Below are 18,735 nucleotides of genomic sequence, written 5' to 3'. Positions count from 1 at the left end.
GATGGCGGAGGCCTGAGCGCTCTACCGGCTCGAGCCGACCTAGCCTCTTCCCTCGCACCAGCGCCGCCCTGCGAGCGCTCAAGCGGAGCGTTACCGGGGGCGAACCAGGCCGATACCCACCTCGTCTGATCGGGCTCGGTCCGCTCTATCCGGATACGAGCTTCCCGGGGGCGGAAGGGAAATCCAGGCGGAGGATGGAGGCGGATTACGCTGTCCCCCCCTCCCCCTTGCTTTGTAATTTGTCCAAGGCCCGATGTGGCAGCCTCGGCGTCTAAGCACCGACTAAACGGCCATCCGGGTCCCAGGCCCCGGCGGCGGCGGCGAAGCCACGCCCTCACACGCTGCACGGGAGGCGGGGCTAAGGGGGCAAAACCCCGAAGGAAGGGAGTTCGGAAACAGAGAAGCGGGCGGGCGGGGGTTCGAGGGAGTTCAACGGGCAGGTGGTGCAAAGGGAGTCTGGAAACTCGGCGTAATCCGTGCAATAGCGGGGCAGCTCCTGATCTGTGGAACTGGCTTCTCTTGCCCTCACTCGTTGCAAAGCAAAAAGTGGATGTATTTATTTAAATAAGGGCGATTGGAGGTTTGAATTCCCGCAACGTGTTGCAAAAGGAAACCGACCAGAATGGCAGTGATCCTGGGATGTAATCTTAAACGGTGCCTAGGAGCTGGTTGAAAATACATATGGGTGTGCAGTTTTAAGTGCGCAAAACATTTCTTTTTTCACCAGGCGTTTGGTTCTTAATTATCTGTAGCCTCCTTGAGTGGGTGAGATGTTTTTTGTTTTTTTTTAGGATTACATTTCATATTTCTCCTTACCACATTGTTTTTCTTTTATGCTATCTAGGATGTATGTGCGTGTGTGTGTTTATATAATAATAATAATAATAATAATAATAATAATAATAATAAATTTATTATTTATACCCTGCCCATCTGACTGAGTTTCCCCAGCCACTCTAAAGGTAAAGGTAAAGGTACCCCTGCCCGTACGGGCCAGTCTTGACAGACTCTGGGGTTGTGCGCCCATCTCACTTAAGAGGCCAGGGGCCAGCGCTGTCCGGAGACACTTCCGGGTCACGTGGCCAGCGTGACATCGCTGCTCTGGCCAGAGCCAGAGCCAGAGCCGCACACGGAAACGCCGTTTACCTTCCCGCTGGTAAGCGGTCCCTATTTATCTACTTGCACCCGGAGGTGCTTTCGAACTGCTAGGTTGGCAGGCGCTGGGACCGAGCAGCGGGAGCGCACCCCGCCACAGGGATTCGAACCGCCGACCTTTCGATCGGCAAGCCCTAGGCGCTGAGGCTTTAACCCACAGCGCCACCTGCGTCCCCCAGCCACTCTAGGCGGCTCCCAATCAAGTGTTAAAAACAACACAGCATTAAATATTAAAAACTTCCCTTCAGATGTCTTTTAAAGATAGGATAGCTGCTTATTTCCTTCACATCTGAAGGGAGGGTGTTCCACAGGGCGGGTGCCACTACCGAGAAGGCCCTCTGTCTGGTTCCCTGTAACCTTACTTCTCGCAATGAGGGAACCACCAGAAGGCCCTCAGCGCTGGATCTCAGTGTCCAGGCAGAATGATGGGGGTGGAGACGCTTCTACAGATATACAGGACCGAGGCCATTTAGGGCTTTAAAGGTCAGCACCAACACTTCGAATTGTGCTCGGAAATGTATATTGTATGTTGCTTTGAGATACCTTGGTTTTTTTAAAAAGAAAGTGACCAATCAGTTTAACAAATAAAATACGTAAAAAGGCGAAAGATTTGCACGATCTGAGAAGCCAGGGTAAAAAATAAAATAAAATGCTCCAGGGTATTCAAGAGTAGATTTGGGGATGGCACAGGGGAGAAGAGGTGTGTGTGTGTGGGGGGGGGTTAATCAAATTGTGCACTAGTCCCATTATTTATTAGAATCCTTCCAGAAATATGCCTGGGGCTGATGGGAGTTGGAGGGCACCCGGTTGGCAAAGGCTGGTGCACAGGATTGCAATTTTCAGCCTAGGGCTATTCCCAAGGGTGAGAAAGCTGTTGGCCTTCACGAAGTCGCCGGATTGCAGTTCTTGGGGCTGATGGGAAATGAAGTCCAACAACACCTAAAAAAGTGGCACAGGAATCTCAATTGTGCTATTCCAGGCATAGGCAAACTCCGGCTCTCTAGATGTTTGGGACTACAATTCCCATCATCCCTGACCTGTTAGCTAGGGATGATGGGAACTGTAGTCCCAAACATCTGGAGGGCCGGAGTATGCCTATGCCTGTGCCATACACACGGTGGGAATAAGCTTACTTCTGAGTAAACATGAACGAGACTACATTGCAAACAACATCGTTATTGGCATTACGATCAGCAGTTGTAACAGGAATTTAGTATATATATATATTTTAATGGAGAGAGTAAAAAGTAGAACAACAAATACGACCTTACAGCGAAAATACCTTCTCCCGCACCCCACCACTCAATGAGACAGAGTTCTGCCGTGGGAGGACTCAGAAATACTATTTCAAACGAACCCCTTATTCTAGGACATTTTTCCAAAAGAAAGGCTCTCGTGTTTACAAAGAGCTCGGGTAACAGCTTGGAGGCCGGAGCCAACCATGTAGTTAAAGGTATTTTTTAAGGAAGATCTGCAATTATTTTTTTGGGTGGGGGTCCGGCTGGCTTTTCATTCTTCTCTTTGGCTTTTTCTTCATACATCAGAATTCTGCAGAAATAAGAAGGAAATATGAATTCACAAGAGATGCCCCTTCTTAAATCAGACAAGTAGCCATTTAAGAAAATAAAACGAGCTCTGTTGGACCAGATAATTCCCCCCCCCCAACCCACCAGGTGTGTCGTGTAATGGAGGGGGGGGGAGTCACAACTGAACACCTGAGGATAATAAGAGTCTGAGGCTGTTCTAGGATCGGGGGTTATTCTAGATGTCCACCTCAAGGCTGCTTTTCATATCTAATGTGGGATTCTGCATATAACTGCTCAAGTGGTCAGGCCAGGCCCTTTAAGTTAATGGCTCAAGCTCACTGTTAAATTTTGGCTTTATTATGTTAACTTTGGGCCAAAGGGGGGACCACAGAGAGACTCAACAGCTGGATTTTCCAGTGTGGCAAGCAAAAACAACTGTGACACCTTAAAAGACAAACCAAATTTATCATAACACAAACTTTCATGAACTTTGTCACATGCCACAAACTTAAATCTTAGTTGACAGGTATTTAAAGGAGAGCATTGGATGGTGGAAGTTGAACCTTAATGAGATGCAAAAAAAAAAAAAAAATACAGTCAGTGATAATTAGAGCTTAAATGTATGTTGAAGAGACAGGCCTTTAAACCTTTTATAGCAGCAGGCTGCTGAGATGGTTGTATTAACATCAGTAGTGGGGCAGAGTCATCACTTGTAAGTTAAATTGAGAGAAAGGTTGTTGTTTTTTTTAAGCATGCTGCATGTCTTAATTAGATTACCAATGCCAGGATAGCTGACTGTTTCTTGCAAATGGTTCTACAGGTGCATCTGATGAAGGGGACTTGAGTCTATGAAAGCTTACACCAAGTTATGGGACCACAAGACTTTTGGGTTGTTTGAATAGCTGAAGTTGAGTTCACCAGGGAGCAGTGGCTGTGAAAGTCTTGAGCTAGGCTGGGGAGAGACACAGAGACTTGACTTGCTCTCTTGTGCTGAATCCAAAGCTAAACAGTGGTACCTCGAGTTAAGTACCGTATTTTTCGCACCATAGGACGCACTTTTTCCCCTTCAAAAATGAAGGGGGAATGTGTGTGCGTCCTATGGAGCGAAGACAGCATAGCCCCGCGACCCTTTGCCGGCTGGAGAGGTGACGCACGGCTATGGCAGGAGCCTCTATGGCCACGTGACACCTCTCCAGCCGGGAGAGCGCGCTCGGGGCTAAAGAAGCCCTGCTTACCCTCTCCCAGCTGGAGAGGTGAAACGCAGCTATTGCAGCAGCCTCTTTAGCCGCGCGCCATCTCTCCAGCCGGGAGAGCGCGCATGGGGCTAAAGAAGCCCCCCGCAACCCTCTCCCCGGCTGGAGAGGTGACATGAGGCTATGGCAGGAGCCTCTATAGCCACACGCCTTTGCGCTGCTCCCCGACCTGCTCTTTGGGGCTGGTGGGGGGCTTCCCCCCGCCAGCCCCAAAGAGCAGGTCAAAAGGAACCTGAAGCCTGGAGAGTGAGAGGGGTCGGTGCGCACCGACCCCTCTCGCTCTCCAGGCTTCCAAGGTAGCCGCCTGAAGGCGTCTGAATGCACCTTAAACGGCACCTTGTTTTAGAGGGGGGAAACAAGAGGGGGGAAATTCTCCCCCTCTCTGCGCAGCGCCTCCTGCCACTTCGCTGAAGGGGCACTGGGCAGAGAGGGAGAGATTTTTTTTTCTTGTTCTCCCCGCTCTAAAACAAGGTGCGTCCTATTGTCCAGTGCGTCCTATGTTGTGAAAAATACGGTACTTCATTCGTTCTGGAGGTCCGTTCTTAACCTGAAACTGTTCTTAACCTGAAGCACCACTTTAGCTAATGGGGCCTCCAGCTGCCGCCGCGTCACCAGAGCATAATTTCTGTTCTCATCCTGAAGCCAAGTTCTTAACCTGAAGCACTATTTCTGGGTTAATGAAGTATGTAACCTGAAACGTCTGTAACCCGAGGTACCACTGTATAGCTCAGGGTCTCTCCTAGAAACCTAATGGGGGAAGCAGGGATCTATTGGAGAGTTAACATTGTGAGCCCTTCCACTTTATGCTCGGTATCCAACAGTGAAAGTAGAACATAGTCGCCATGTTTATTACATGCCATAATAAAAGCCATATACAGTGGTACCTCGGGATGCAAACGGGATCCGTTCCGGAGCCCTGTTCGCATCCTGAACGGAACATAAGACACGACTCTGTGTGTGCGGGTCGTGTTTCGCTGCTGCTGCGTATGTGTGTGACGTCATTTTGACTGCGCATGTGCGAGCGGTGAAACCCGGAAATAACGCGCTTCATTACTTCCGGGTCGCCGCAGCGCGCAACCCAAAAGCACTCAATCTGAAGCGTATTTATCCAAAGGTATGACTGTATCGCTAAGACACCACAGCCGTCCATGTAATACCTTAAGGACCGCCGCTCTCCATATTAAACTTCCTGGACCCTGAGATCATCTTCTGAGGCAATTCTTCGTGTGCCGCCTCCTCGAGAGGCCCGGAGGGTGGCAACACGAGAATGGGGCCTTTTCTACAGTGGTTCCCCATCTGTGGAATGCTCTCCCCGGGGAGGTTCGTCGGCACTTTCATTATAAATCTTTAGCCGCCAGGCAAAAATGTTCCTCTTCAACCTTTGCCTGACTGACTGATATCCAATGCCCTTTTGTGAAATGTGTTGGGTGATCATTGGGTTGTTCTTGGTTTTGTTTTTATTATGTAGCTTGTGTTTTTATATTGTGATTTTTATGTGGCGAACTGCCCTGAGACCTCTAGGTAGAGGACGGAATACAAATTTAATTTAATAATGATGATGACAATGGTGTAAGGAAATCAAACCCAAGTTTTGCGTGGGCAAAAATCTGATATCTTTGAGACCGGACTGTGTGTTAATGGTACTTACATTTTAAGGATAGCTGATCGCTTGCCCAGCATCATACGGACAAAGTCCCGGTAGGAGATGGTTTCGCTCATACCTCCAGTCACCTCAGTGATCATCTTCTTTAGCTCCAGGTGTGTCTTGGCTGCACCCAGTTTTTCTAGCATGCGCTTCAAGGCCATGATATCTTGGGGGAAGGGAGACAGCAAACCTGTATAACTAAAATGGACTGCCGTAGAGTGCGCTAAAATAATAATATAATAATAATTTATTATTTATACCCCGCCCATCTGGCTGGGTTTCCCTAGCCACTCTGGGCAGCTTCCAACAAAAGATTAAAAATACATTAAAACTGTTATGTACTGAGTTGAATAGGATCCAAAATGCAGCAGCCTGATTGGTCCTAGAACAATAGGATTCAGAATGCAGCAGTCTGATTGGTCCTAGAACAATAGGTTCCAGAATGCAGCCGTCTGACTGGTCCACAGGAGCCACCCAATCCAGCTCCAGGTGGAAGTGAATCCGCGACCTGATTGGCCTACAGGAGAATCCCGGAATTAGCCAATCACGTGGGGCCCATTGTGTAAATAATGTATATAAAGCAGACATTCCGGGGGAACTTCCATTCCTCCTCACCACTATGAGCTGAATAAAGAGCATGAAATCCACTCTTGACTCCGAGTATATTTCAAAAACATTAAAAATGCTGTAGATAAAGAAAATTAACGAACTAGGGAGCAGGAATGTCTCTGGTGCGGAAATTTGTGCATACGCAACTACGAAGCCATGCTATGAACACAATTCACCCACCTATATCTCCTTGTGCATTGAGATCAAAGTCCATGTATTTCTCTGGGTGGGGGAAAGAAAAAACAAAACAAACAAGGTAACGTAAGTGCGCAATAGCCGCCTTTCTAAATTGGACGCAAAGTCCGAAATACCTGTCTCCAACTATGGCCAGCTACGTACCCCTATGAAGGTCACAAACAGGGTGCAATGAAAGGACTTGGTCTTCATGGCCAATTCCTAGCATCTAGTACTTCAAGATACGGTATACTGCGACTAAATATGGAGGTTCTCGTCTTAGCTCTCCAAAAGCTGTTACTAGATATATGCTCAACGGTTGTGCCTCATTCTTTTCTTTCTCTTTAAAAAGATAAATTTTATTTCATACAATCAATATACAATTTACAATTTAAAATGTATTTTAAAAAATCTGTAAAGAATTGATTTTACAACTTTTATAAAACTAAACCATTTTACTATTAGAGAACCAGAAAAAATATTAATAGGTATAGATGTAAGCAGGATAAGTTGCAAGTTGTTTTAAACTTGCTTTTCAATATTGTGTTTTAATGTTGGAACCTGCCCTCGGACCTTAGCGTGAAGGACAGGTATAATAATAATAATAATAATAATAATAATAATAATAATAAAATAATAATAATAATAATAATAATAATAATAATAATTATAATTAATAATAGCAATTAATGAAGGGTGCAGATACTTTGTCTAGTGTCAGACTTGTTCTTCTTTTTGTTTAAAGCTTTCTACTTTTCTTTAAATGTGTTGATTTCATGCCTTCATAAATACATATAATTAATTACCTGCCCTGAAATTCCCAAAGCTTATAATATGCAGGAATGAATTACCAGCTTCCACTTCCCTAAGCCTCTCTCCTTCTTTGCATTGCTTCTACTTTAACAATGTTCAACTGTTCCCTTACCTTCCTTATCACATCTAATTTATTAGGCTTCTGATCTTAACCCTCCATGCCCTTGCATAGTCATTGCTGGATGCTGTTGTTTATCAACTATATTGTGATGGTTTGCTTTATAGAATCATAGAATCATAGAATCGTAGAGTTGGAAGAGACCACAAGGGCCATTGAGTCCAACTCCCTGCCATGCAGGAAACACCATCAGAGCACTCCTGACATATGGTTGTCAAGCCTCTGTTTAAAGACCTCCAAAGAAGGAGACTCCACCACACTCCTTGGCAGCAAATTCCACTGTCGAACAGCTCTTACTGTCAGGAAGTTCTTCCTAATGTTTAGGTGGAATCTTTTTTCTTGTAGTTTGGAACCATTGCTCCGTGTCCGCTTCTCTGGAGCAACAGAAAACAACCTTTCTCCCTCCTCTATGTGACATCCTTTTATATATTTGAACATGGCTATCATATCACCCCTTAACCTCCTCTTCTCCAGGCTAAACATGCCCAGCTCCCTTAGCCGTTCCTCATAAGGCATCGTTTCCAGGCCTTTGACCATTTTGGTTGCCCTCCTCTGGACACGTTCCAGTTTGTCAGTGTCCTTCTTGAACTGTGGTGCCCAGAACTGGACACAGTACTCCAGGTGAGGTCTGACCAGAGCAGAATACAGTGGCACTATTACTTCCCTTGATCTAGATGCTATACTCCTATTGATGCAGCCCAGAATTGCATTGGCTTTATTAGCTGCCGCGTCACACTGTTGGCTCAGATCTCTGATTATTCTGTTATATGCATATAGTCATATCTCGGGTTACAGACACTCGGGTTACAGGACCTGCCGAAACCCGGAAGTACCGGAACGGGTTAGTTCCGGGTTTCAGGGGTCGTACATGCGCAAAAGCGCTAAATGGATGGAATGGAACACAGTGCTCTAGCCAGAACGGTCAGCTCTGAATTGGTTCTGTTCAGTGATTTCGCTCAGTGTTTCAGCTCAGTGATTCAGCTCAGCTCAGAAGGTGGGTGCATCTGGTTGTGCTCTGATATCCATCAATCCCACCTTCGTCGCCAGAGTTAAGTTGTGGGTGAACATATCAGACGACACAGAGATTCTTCAAACAGCTCTTGTTTATTCACAGGCCAGAACAGAACTGAACCGAAGGGTTCAGCTAGCCTGCTTATATAGAGCTCCACTACAACGCAACAGTAACCATTTTCTGTAACTATACCATCACTGAATGTCACTTTCAATCCCTTATTTGCATATGTGGACCTGAGTGAAAACTATCTACAGTATCCCCCTGCTGGCCCAGGGTGAAAACTTCAATACATAACACCAGGGAACTCTGGGAATTGTATCTCTGTGTGGAATTGGGGGGGTGGTGGTTCCCAAACGACTCTTGGCATCTTTAGCAAACTACCATTCCCAGAGTTCTTTGGGGCAAGCCATGACGGTTTAAAGCGGCGTGACATTGCTTTACATGTACGGTGTAGATGGAATCTGTTGTAAACAAAAATTGCCCTTTTCCCTTATGGGGTATCCAAGAGCCCATATGGAGTCCTTACATAGGTTCCCTATTGGTAGGAGAAGACAACAGAGGCCAACCAGAGAATATTGAGAAGCAAAGCAGCTAGTAAGCTTGATCTTTATTGATCTGTTGCAACAGGGTGCTCCCATCACCCGCGGGAGAGGAGGAGGAAAATTCCTATCACTAAACCACATACAGTGGAACCTCGGTTGTTGAACGTAATCTGTTCCAGAAGACCGTTTGACTTCTGAAATGTTCGAAAATTGAAGGGCTGTCGCCAATTTCAGTGGGGGGGAAAGAGGAACACGCTTCGGAAGCCGTTTGAGTTCTGAAAAACATTCAAAAACCGGAATACTTCTGGGTTTTCGCATTCGGGAGCCGAAACACTCAGCAACGGAGCCGTTCAAGAACCGAGGTTTGACTGAAATGGAAGAAGGAAGTCTAAAATGGACCAGCCCCCCTACTGCCTCCAGGGAAGGAAAGCTCAACACTGCCTTACAAGGCGCTGAACAGTTCATATGATTGAGACATTAATTTCTCCTCTGGCTACAGTGATGTAGCTCCTGCCAAAGTTCGGCCCTCCTGCCCCTTCCAAAGCACCCCCAAATGACTCCTCTGAGAGTGCTAGGTGATGGGGCTTGGGCATGGGTAGGCAAACTAAGGCCCGGGGGCCAGATTCGGCCCAATTGCCTTCTAAATCCCGCCAGCGGATGGTCCGGGAATCAGCGTGTTTTTACATGAGTAGAATGTGTCCTTTTATTTAAAACGCATCTCTGGGTTATTTGCGGGGCATAGGAATTCGTTCACCCCCCCCCCCAATATAGTCTGCCCCCCCCCAAGGTCTGAGGGACAGTGGACCGGCCACCTGCTGAAAAAGTTTGCTGACCCCTGGGCTTGGAATCAGCAAACAGGCCTGGGGTCTGCATTCTTTTTTATTTTCTTTTAAAATATATTTCTTAGTTTGGGCAGCTGGCTGGCAGCTGGCTGGTTACGAAACAAACAAGCAAAACCAGTTTGCCACCCAGATTTTGCATCATTATAAAATATTTTCTTTTGTTTACAAAAGTATGTGTGTCGTCTCTTTCTTCAGGTTGTGTTTTCTACGTATCAGTTACATTTGTTGTGAGACGTTGGGTGTTATATGCAGGAGGGGGAAAAAAGAAACCAAATGGGCATTGTGCAGTTTTGCATTTTGGGAAAAAAAAGGGGGGGCGTGACTTGCTTAAATCATTCTGCCACCATGACTAGATGACCCCAGAGTTAAATGGGAGTTCGTTTATGTTGCCCTGATGCTGAATGTATTTACAGTGGTAACTAGGGTTAAGAACTTAATTCGTTCTGGAGGTCCGTTCTTAACCTGAAACTGTTCTTAACCTGAAGCACCACTTTAGCTAATGGGGCCTCCCGCTGCCGCTGCGCTATTTCTGTTCTCATTCTGAAGCAAAATTCTTAACCCAAAGTACTATTTTTGGGTTAGCAGAGTCTGTAACCTGAAGCGTATGTAACCTGAGGTACCACTGTACTTTGGAATAAGCACCATGTTGTCATAGAAAGAAATATTGGTTGGGTACATGTTCAGAATAGCCCCATCAATATTTGCAGACCTAAATTAGTCATGTCTATTATCATAAAATTGTAGCGTTGCAGGGTACCCCGATGGTCATCTAGTCCAACCCCTTGCCATGCAGGAGGGTCTCCTCTGTGCAGGGCTAGAATTAGATGCAGCTCAAAAGTATTTTTTTGTTATCCATTTCTGCAACAACATGGGGCTTATTCCCCCCATCCCACACCCCCTCCTGCAACCTCAAGTCCTCCATGGATGGCACTCACTCTTAAATATTGCTAATTTGTCAGGTAGGTCTTCGTCAGTGCTGTATTTGGGGTCATCCATAAATTCCTGTAGAAAGGCAGAGGGGGGGATATTGATTAGGGTATGAACAGATCCAGGAAGGTCCAGTCAAAGAGGTAAAAAAATGACGCCTGGATGGTTAAGTCCAGTCAAAGGCGACTATGGGGTTGTGGTGCTCATCTTGCTTTTCTGGCTGAGGGAGCCGGTGTTTGTCCACTGACAGCTTTCTGGGTCATGTGGCCAGCATGACTAATCCGCTTCTGGCGCAATGGAACACTGACGGACCAGAAACGCTGCTTACTTTCCCGCCGGAGTGGCACCTATTTATCTACTTGCACTGGCGTGCTTTCAAACTGCTAGGTTGGCAGGAGCTGGGACAGAGCAACGGGAGCTCACTCTGTTGTGGGGAATCGAACCGCCGACCTTCCGATTGGCAAGCCCAAGAGGCCCAGTAGTTCAGACCACAGCGCCACTCGCTCCCAGTGCCACCTAGTGACTGAAGTAGGTAATGTCACGAGGCACACCAGCTGCCAGGGAAAAAGGGAGTCGCCCCCTCAAAAGAGCAGGTAACATCAAGCCAGCTGAAGGGTGGGCGATGAAGCTTAGAGAGTCGCTGCCAGTCAGTGCAGACCACCCTTTGTCAACCCCGGGTTCTCAGATGTTGTTGGCAATGTTAGAAATTCCCCAGGTGTGTTTTTGCAACCGACTTGGGTCCATTTTGCGACCGTGCGGAAATTTCTGGATGCCAGGTTTGCAACTGACACCTCCACCTGGAAGACTGACTTATTTAAGACTTTACCACAGTGTAAGAGCTCCGCTTCCTTCTGGATTTAGTTTTGCACACCAGGCATGCATGCTGTGAAGCTAATCCGTCCGTCAGCCTTGCTCCTCCCCTCATGTTTCAGATGCCTGCTTATTTCAGATAATTTAACAGGAAACCTGCCTACTGTCAAGTCAGAGCGTTTGTCCACCTAGCTTAGCATTCTTGCACTGACTGGCAGCAGTGGCTGTCTAGGGCATCAGATGGGGATCTTTCTCAGTCTCACCTGATACACCAGGGCTGGAACCACACACCTTCCCCATGCAAAGCATGTATTCTGCCACTCAGCTTTCCCTTCCCCTCAACTTTAACGACTCCCTGTATGCCTTGCTTACTTGCTCATTCATCCTTTTAAGTCATTTGAGAGGATGGGGAACCAAAAACCTTTTTTTAAAGCAGCTGTAAAACTGCTCTGGCTACTGGACTCTCTGCGGGTCCACATGCAAATTATGGTGACGTCACATGTGCTAGCCAGTCAGTGCTATCCACAGTCGCCTTCTTCTACAAAGCTGTGGAACCATTTGTCAAAGAGCTTGACTCTGGGGTGGGGAATCTCAGGCATGGACCCTGAATGCAACCTTCCAAGCCTCTTCATCTGGGCTCCAGTATTCTCCCCACACCACACCCCCTTTCCTAGTCCAAGCCCCTTTGCTGTCTCTGCCTTGCAGCCTCATTGTGGGTTTTTTGTGTGTGGTTTGGCTGGAATGCATCCTTGGAAACTGATAATGTCTTGTCTGTTTGCCTGGATGGGAGAAATTGTATAAAGGTAACAATGACATTGGTTGCTCCACCATAGCTGTCAACTTACAGATTTGAAAATAAGGGACCAGCAGCCTCAGAAATAAGGGATCAGCAGCCAAAATAAGGGATTTTCCAAGCACAGGTGTGTTCAACTTCTGAGCGCCTCTGAGCCAAAGGCAGAAAGCCCAGCCAGCAGCCAAACGAAGCCTCAAGCCTCAAGGAAAACCACCGTCACCTCTCCGCTGGGAAGCGCTGAGCAAAGGCGTGTCCCCAGGCAATGCAGCCGATTTGATCAGCACAAGGCATGCAAGCTCCACCCTCCAGTCGTTCTTAGACTCCTTATTGGGTGAGCAACGCAGCCAAGCAACACAGTTGGAGCCTCCCTCCTCCCTGGCCGGCAGGGAGGGAGGGAGAGGAGCTGCTTCCTTTGAAACCCGGGAAATTTAAGGGACATCATCAATAAGGGACAGCAGCTGGACACAGCGCTGGGATAAGGGACTGTCCCGCCAAATAAGGGACACTTGACAGCTATGTGGTCCACCCACCTTTGCCTCTGGCCCTACCCACCACTTGCATCTGGCTCTGCAGAAGTTTGTTCAGAAGGGAATGTGGCCCCTGGCCTTAAACACTCCCCACCCCTGCTGGAGAAGATAAGGCACGTGAAGGGCTGTGTGCAGCGAAACAGCTTCCAGACTGGCTTGAGCCTTCTCACCCGCAGTGCTAAGAAACCGCCTTACCTTGTTGAGGGAGTCCAGGAATTCCTCCTGTTGGGCTTTTAACATTGCAAACGCTTTTCCTCCTAGGAGGCAGAGAAGAGGATTAATGGTTGCTATTAATGTCCTGGTTTTCAGGTGTAAAAATGGTGTTTGTGTGATTTTGTTGAATCAGCAAAACGTCGGGGAAAACCCGGATGTATGGCAATGCGGTGGAAAAAAAGCAGCGGAAAAGCTAAAATCACTATTTTGGGGGGAGTCACCCCCAAAAAAGCTCAATAATTTTGGTGGTTTCCTTAAGAATGTTGGTGCTGACCTTTAAAGCCCTAAACGGTCTCGGCCCAGTATACCTGAAGGAGCGTCTCCACCCCCATCATTCAGCCCGGACACTGAGGTCCAGCGCTGAGGGCCTTCTGGTGGTTCCCTCACTGCGATAAGTGAGGTTGCAGGGAACCAGGCAGAGGGCCTTCTCGGTAGTGGCGCCCACCCTGTGGAACACCCTCCCACCAGATGTCAAAGAGAAAAACAATTACCAGACTTTTAGAAGACATCTGAAGGCAGCCCTGTTTAGGGAAGCTTTTAATGTTTAATAGGTTATTGTATTTTAATATTCTGTTGGAAGCCGCCCAGAGTGGCTGGGGAAACCCAGCCAGATGGGCGGGGTATAAATAATAAATAATAAATTATTATTATATTATTATTAAGAAAGCTCAACCATTTTGTGGTCTTCCTAAAAAAAACCTCAACAACTCTGCCAGTGTCAGGAATTTTACTTTTTGAAATATGCCAGCCCTAGTTAATAGGGCGAGTGGAGTAAGAGTTGTTCGGCAGTGGAATAGACTTCCACAAGAAGTGGTGGACTCTCCTTCCTTGGAGGTATTTAAGCAGAGGATGGAGGCCCATCTGTCATGGATGCTTTAGCTGAGATTCCTGCATTGTAGGGGGTTGGTCTAGATGACCCCTGGGTCCCTTCCGACTCTTATGATCTCCCTGACTTTGCCCTAATATTTTTTTTTAATCAAATGTCCACCCCACCCTTCCTCCCAAAGGGGTCCAGGGAGGTGAACACTTTTGTGGTAAGACATAAAATATAATTAACTATAGAAACATACAGTGGTACCTCGGGTTAAGTACTTAATTCGTTCTGGAGGTTCTTAACCTGAAGCACCACTTTAGCTAATGGGGCCTCCTGCTGCCGCCGCACTGCCGGAGCACAATTTCTGTTCTCATCCTGAAGCAAAGTTCTTAACCTGAGGTACTATTTCTGGGTTAGAGGAGTCTGTAACCTGAAGCGTATGTAACCCGAGGTAGCACTGTATTGGGGTTGGTTGGGGGTGGCAGTGTAGAGCATATCGGTAGGTGCCTTCCAGGCCTGTGATTCTGTATCTAGTGAGGTTTGGAATCATTATTATTATTATTATTATTATTATTACTGCTACTACGATTACTATTACTGTTTTTATTATTATTACTAGAAGAAGCTGCTGAACCAGTCAGAAGAGTCTCTGTAAAGCAATGGCCTCACTGCCATTTCCATGTCTAAAGATGTTGCTCTGTTGCCATAGAGACAAATGGGGGCGTGTCTTTTCCTATCTCCCCTTGACCGGATGCTACATTATCCTAGGATGGAGGACAATAGACTGGAAGAGACACTGTGTGTGTGACTATTGGCTGATGCTGGAAGCTTGAGACACAGAGGCTTGTCTTGCTCTGTGCTGGACCCAAAGGCTTGGTGGTGGTGGGTCTCTCTGGGAAGAAGAAGAAGAGTTTGGATTTGATATCCCGCCTTTCACTCCCTTTAAGGAGTCTCAAAGCGGCTAACATTCTCCTTTCCCTTCCTCCCCCACAGCAAACACCCTGTGAGGTGAGTGGGGCTGAGAGACTTCAGAGAAGTGTGACTGGCCCAAGGTCACCCAGCAGCTGCGTGTGGAGGAGCGGGGAAGCGAACCCGGTTCCCCAGATTACGAGACTACCGCTCTTAACCACTACACTACACTGGAACCTAATGGGGAAGCAGGAGCTGTCTTGCCATGAGCCTTTCCATCCTATGCTGAGGTTGTAAATTAAACCATAGACCTGGAAGACACTGCGCTCTCCGTTGACCTTCATTCCAAGGAAATTGAACACAGGGTAAGCACAGCCACCCTTGGAGTCTCTCTCCGCTTGGAGATTGCGGTGCATGCCACAATATTTAAAACATGTGAAAACTGTTAGGTAAAGGTAAAGGAACCCCTGACCATTAGGTCCAGTCGTGACCGACTCTGGGGTTGCGCACTCATCTCGCTTTACTGGCCGAGGGAGCCAGCATACAGCTTCCGATTCATGTGGCCAGCATAACTAAGCTGCTTCTGGCGAACCAGAGCAGCGCATGGAAACGGCGTTTACCTTCCCGCTGGAGTGGTACCTATTTATCTACTTGCCCTTTGATGTCCTTTCAAACTGCTAGGTTGGCAGGAGCAGGGACTGAGCAACGGGAGCTCACCCCGTCGTGGGGATTCGAACCGCTGACCTTCTGATCGGCAAGTCCTAGGCTCTGTGGTTTAACCCACAGAGCCACCTGCGTCCCGTGAAAACTGTTAAGTAGATCTAAAAGCAATAAAGCTTCTGAAGCAAATTTAAGAGCAGATGGAACAAAATCAGGTATCTAGATACATCTTCTGGAACAGAAAAGTTTCCAGTGGACATCTCGAAGAGAACAGTGATGGCGCTGGCCTAATCTCGCTATGGCCGTTGAATGTCTCTGGAGTCTCCCAGTTTCTGCCATTTCCTCTTTCCGACACAATTTCCTGACTTGCATGTGTGCTGGCGGTTATGTGTTTCAATTTCTGTAGACTGCTTTGCTTTTGGTTCACAGTGTCGTTTGGCTAACCAAAGAGGAACCTAGCCCAAATTTCCTGACTCGGTTTTTTTGTTCCCTGCCTTCCTCCAGTTGCAAAGGGGAAATGGAATAGGTAAACAGCAGCAGCAGCAGCAGCTACCAAATTGAGGCATCGCAGCTGTGGTGGGGAAAGTGAGGGGGGGGGACATTTACAAAGCTGGGGGATGGGAGCACCGGTTTAGGGTACACTCTAAGGTAGGGGTAGCTCATGTGAGGACTCCAAGTCCCATCCCCCCCAATCACCGGCCATGCTGAAAAAAATGCTTCGGGATGGGAGAGAGAGAAAGGGGAGAAATTACACTAAATGGAACTTCCCTCCCACAGTTTTTTCTTTAGTCACACCTACTCCAGACATTTAAAGCATACAGTGGTACCTCGGGTTAAGTACTTAATTCGTTCCGGAGGTCCATATTTAACCTGAAACTGTTCTTAACCTGAAGCACCACTTTAGCTAATGGGGCCTCCTGCTGCTGCCACGCCACCGGAGCACGATTTCTGTTCTCATCCTGAAGCAAAGTTCTTAACCTGAAGCACTATTTCTGGGTTAGCGGAGTCTGTAACCTGAAGCGTATGTAACCCGAGGTACCACTGTAGGTTTTTATGCAGAGGTTGTCATGGGTGATGCAGCAGAGATGAGAAAGTGTTTGAATTTGATACCCCGCTTTATTCACTACCCTAAGGAGTCTTAAAGTGGCTAACAACCTCCTTTCCCTTCCTCCCCCACAACAAACACTCTGTGAGGTGAGTGAGGCTGTGAGACTTCAGAGAAGTGTGACTAGCCCAAGGCAGCTGCATGTGGAGGAGCGGGGAATCGAACCCGGTTCACCAGATTACGAGTCCACCATTCTTAACCACTACACCACACTGGCTCCCTTGCGCATGCGCAGATGACAACACATTCACAAGTGACAGCTTCAGTGCGTTGGAGTTCCGAGTATGGAAACATAAGGCAATGGGGACCGGGGGAAAACTTCCCCTCTGCACAGCAACGTAAGTATCAGGGAGGGGGAGAATTCAGATCAGGAAAATGGCATGTTGGCAAGGTTTAAGCCAACCCCACCCCCAGTTGCTAGGACCAGATTTAGGTTCCCACCTCAACTGCATTTGCCCTTGAAAAATTAAATACTGGAGATTTGATTGTGACCATCTTGTCTAGTGACAAGGAAAAAAAAAAGTGTGAACAACTGTTAAAAATACTCCTTGACTGTCTTTCAGGGAGTGAATCCAGATTAAAACCAGTGGAAGATTTAAGGAGCCAATTCACAAACCTGTTACAGTATCATCAATTATATGATATGTTTAAACTAGATAAGAAAAATGGGTTTCCGGACCAAATCTGAAAGAGATTTATTACAGAATAAGGATAAACTATATTGTCTAAAATGTATAAATTGTAAACACAGGACGAGCTGGTAAAAGCTTCAATGATACACTGGGCAATGGACATAGGGCATAATATAGCTCTAAACCTTTGGAAGAATGATTTGAAATTTACTGCATGCTACTGCATGCTGGAAGAAAATTACATGAAAATGATTCATAGATGGTATTTAACCCTGAGCAGACTGGCTAAGAAATATAAAATAGAATCAGATTTGTGTTGGAAATGTAAAGAAATGGAGGTGACTTTTTTTTTCCATATGTGGCGGGCGGGTAAAAAGGTTAAAGGAAATGATTTATAATGAGGTAAAAAAAAATGTTTAAAACAACTTTCCCCAAAAGACCAGAGGCATTTTTGCTAGGAATCATTCAGACAGAGGCTCCCAGGTCCCAGAAAAACCTATTTTTGTATGCAACAGCAGCGGCCCAAGTTTTGTTAACCCAAAAGATATTTATATTCCTCCATGGATGTGCCCAGTTCTCTCTCACATCTCCCAGTTTTATTTTCACCACAGCTCCGTGAGGACGCAGGTGGTATTAGTCTGTCTCCCGTAGTTTGCCAGCGTGATAGGGTAGGCCGGACTTTGCCAACCTGGTGCCCTCATGATGTTTTGGACCACAACTCACCTCAGCCAGCTTAGCCAACGGTCAGGGGACGATAGGAGTCGTAGTACAAAGTCTGGAGGGCACCAGGTTGACGAAGGCTGTGCACACACCATGCGCCTAAAGCACATTCCCACCCCCCTCCAAAGGACCCTGGGAACCGTAGCTCCATGAAGGGTGAACTGTAGTTCCCAGGATTCTTTGGGAGGGGTGGGAATGTGCTTCAAAGGTATGATGCAGCTGAAGGTTTGGCAACCCAGCCGCGATCTCCTTCGCAGGCTGCTGCCCCGCTCCTTCTCCCCGACGTATTTCCAGATTCCCTCTTGCCCTGCCTTGGGTGCCTCTGCTGGTTATATGCTCCTCTCTGCTTTATGGTCGCTAACATTTCCTGCATCCGAACCTCTCTCTCTCCATAATAGTTTTCACCTTTGGATACACCACAAGCCTCCCATCTTCCTGCACCCTGGACAGTTACGATCTCTTTCCTGGACTAAGATGGTTTCCTCAGCAGCCAATACCTTGGGGGTCCATGGGTCTCCTCTTTGCCTTTTCCTCGGAGGGTTCCCCTCGACTTCTTCTCTGCTGAACTGATGTCTCGCCTCCTCAGCTGCTCCCTCCTGCCCCTTCTCTGTGTGCATATAGATATTTCAGTCTGTAATATATATGGGGAGGCGACTTCCTCTTTTGCTCTGAGAAACCACATCTCATTGACACTCGCACAGACCATGTGGGGAAGGAGAGAGGAAAGGTTTTCTGAGAGGGCTTGCGCTGCAAAGTGGGAGGCCTGAGAGAGAGGGAGAGGAAGTTGCAGGCTGCCCTTCAGGGAAAAGGAAGTTGGGGGCTGAAACACAGTCTGCTTGGTCCTTGGGCGCCGCGTTGGCGACCTTTGCCGCTGTAGGTCTTCGGCTGCTTGCCGTTTTGAGTTGCACGCCTGACTGTTTGCACCTTTTGTGT

At 47.3% G+C, this 18,735-nt stretch overlaps 2 protein-coding genes across 4 annotated transcripts in view; both read right to left on the bottom strand.

Annotated features, from left to right (window-relative positions):
- PRRC2A (proline rich coiled-coil 2A) overlaps positions 1–323 on the bottom strand; it is a 43,237-nt gene extending 42,914 nt beyond the window's left edge. For 2 of the 3 annotated variants that reach the window (XM_079957596.1, XM_079957598.1), the window contains exon 1: positions 121–322. The gene's annotated coding sequence lies outside the window, so the exon portion shown is untranslated. Of the gene's footprint in view, positions 1–120 lie in introns of all 3 variants that reach the window. The other variant, XM_079957599.1, reaches the window with a different exon arrangement.
- A 2,041-nt stretch (positions 324–2,364) lies between these two features.
- AIF1 (allograft inflammatory factor 1) lies at positions 2,365–18,492 on the bottom strand. The gene is made up of 6 exons (XM_079964187.1): positions 18,300–18,492; positions 12,945–13,006; positions 10,628–10,694; positions 6,369–6,410; positions 5,583–5,745; positions 2,365–2,703 (listed from the first exon to the last, which is right to left on the bottom strand). The coding sequence occupies exons 1-6, from the start codon at positions 18,310–18,312 to the stop codon at positions 2,616–2,618; spliced, it is 435 nt and encodes a 144-aa protein (XP_079820313.1). The 5' UTR covers positions 18,313–18,492; the 3' UTR covers positions 2,365–2,615.
- Positions 18,493–18,735: the final 243 nt, after the last annotated feature.

The sequence above is a fragment of the Podarcis cretensis genome (assembly GCF_951804945.1).
Source record: "Podarcis cretensis genome assembly, chromosome: 2".
Taxonomy (NCBI): Eukaryota; Metazoa; Chordata; class Lepidosauria; order Squamata; family Lacertidae; genus Podarcis; species Podarcis cretensis.
Note: the sequence above shows the minus strand (reverse complement) of the source record. Positions and strands in the feature narration are given on the sequence as shown.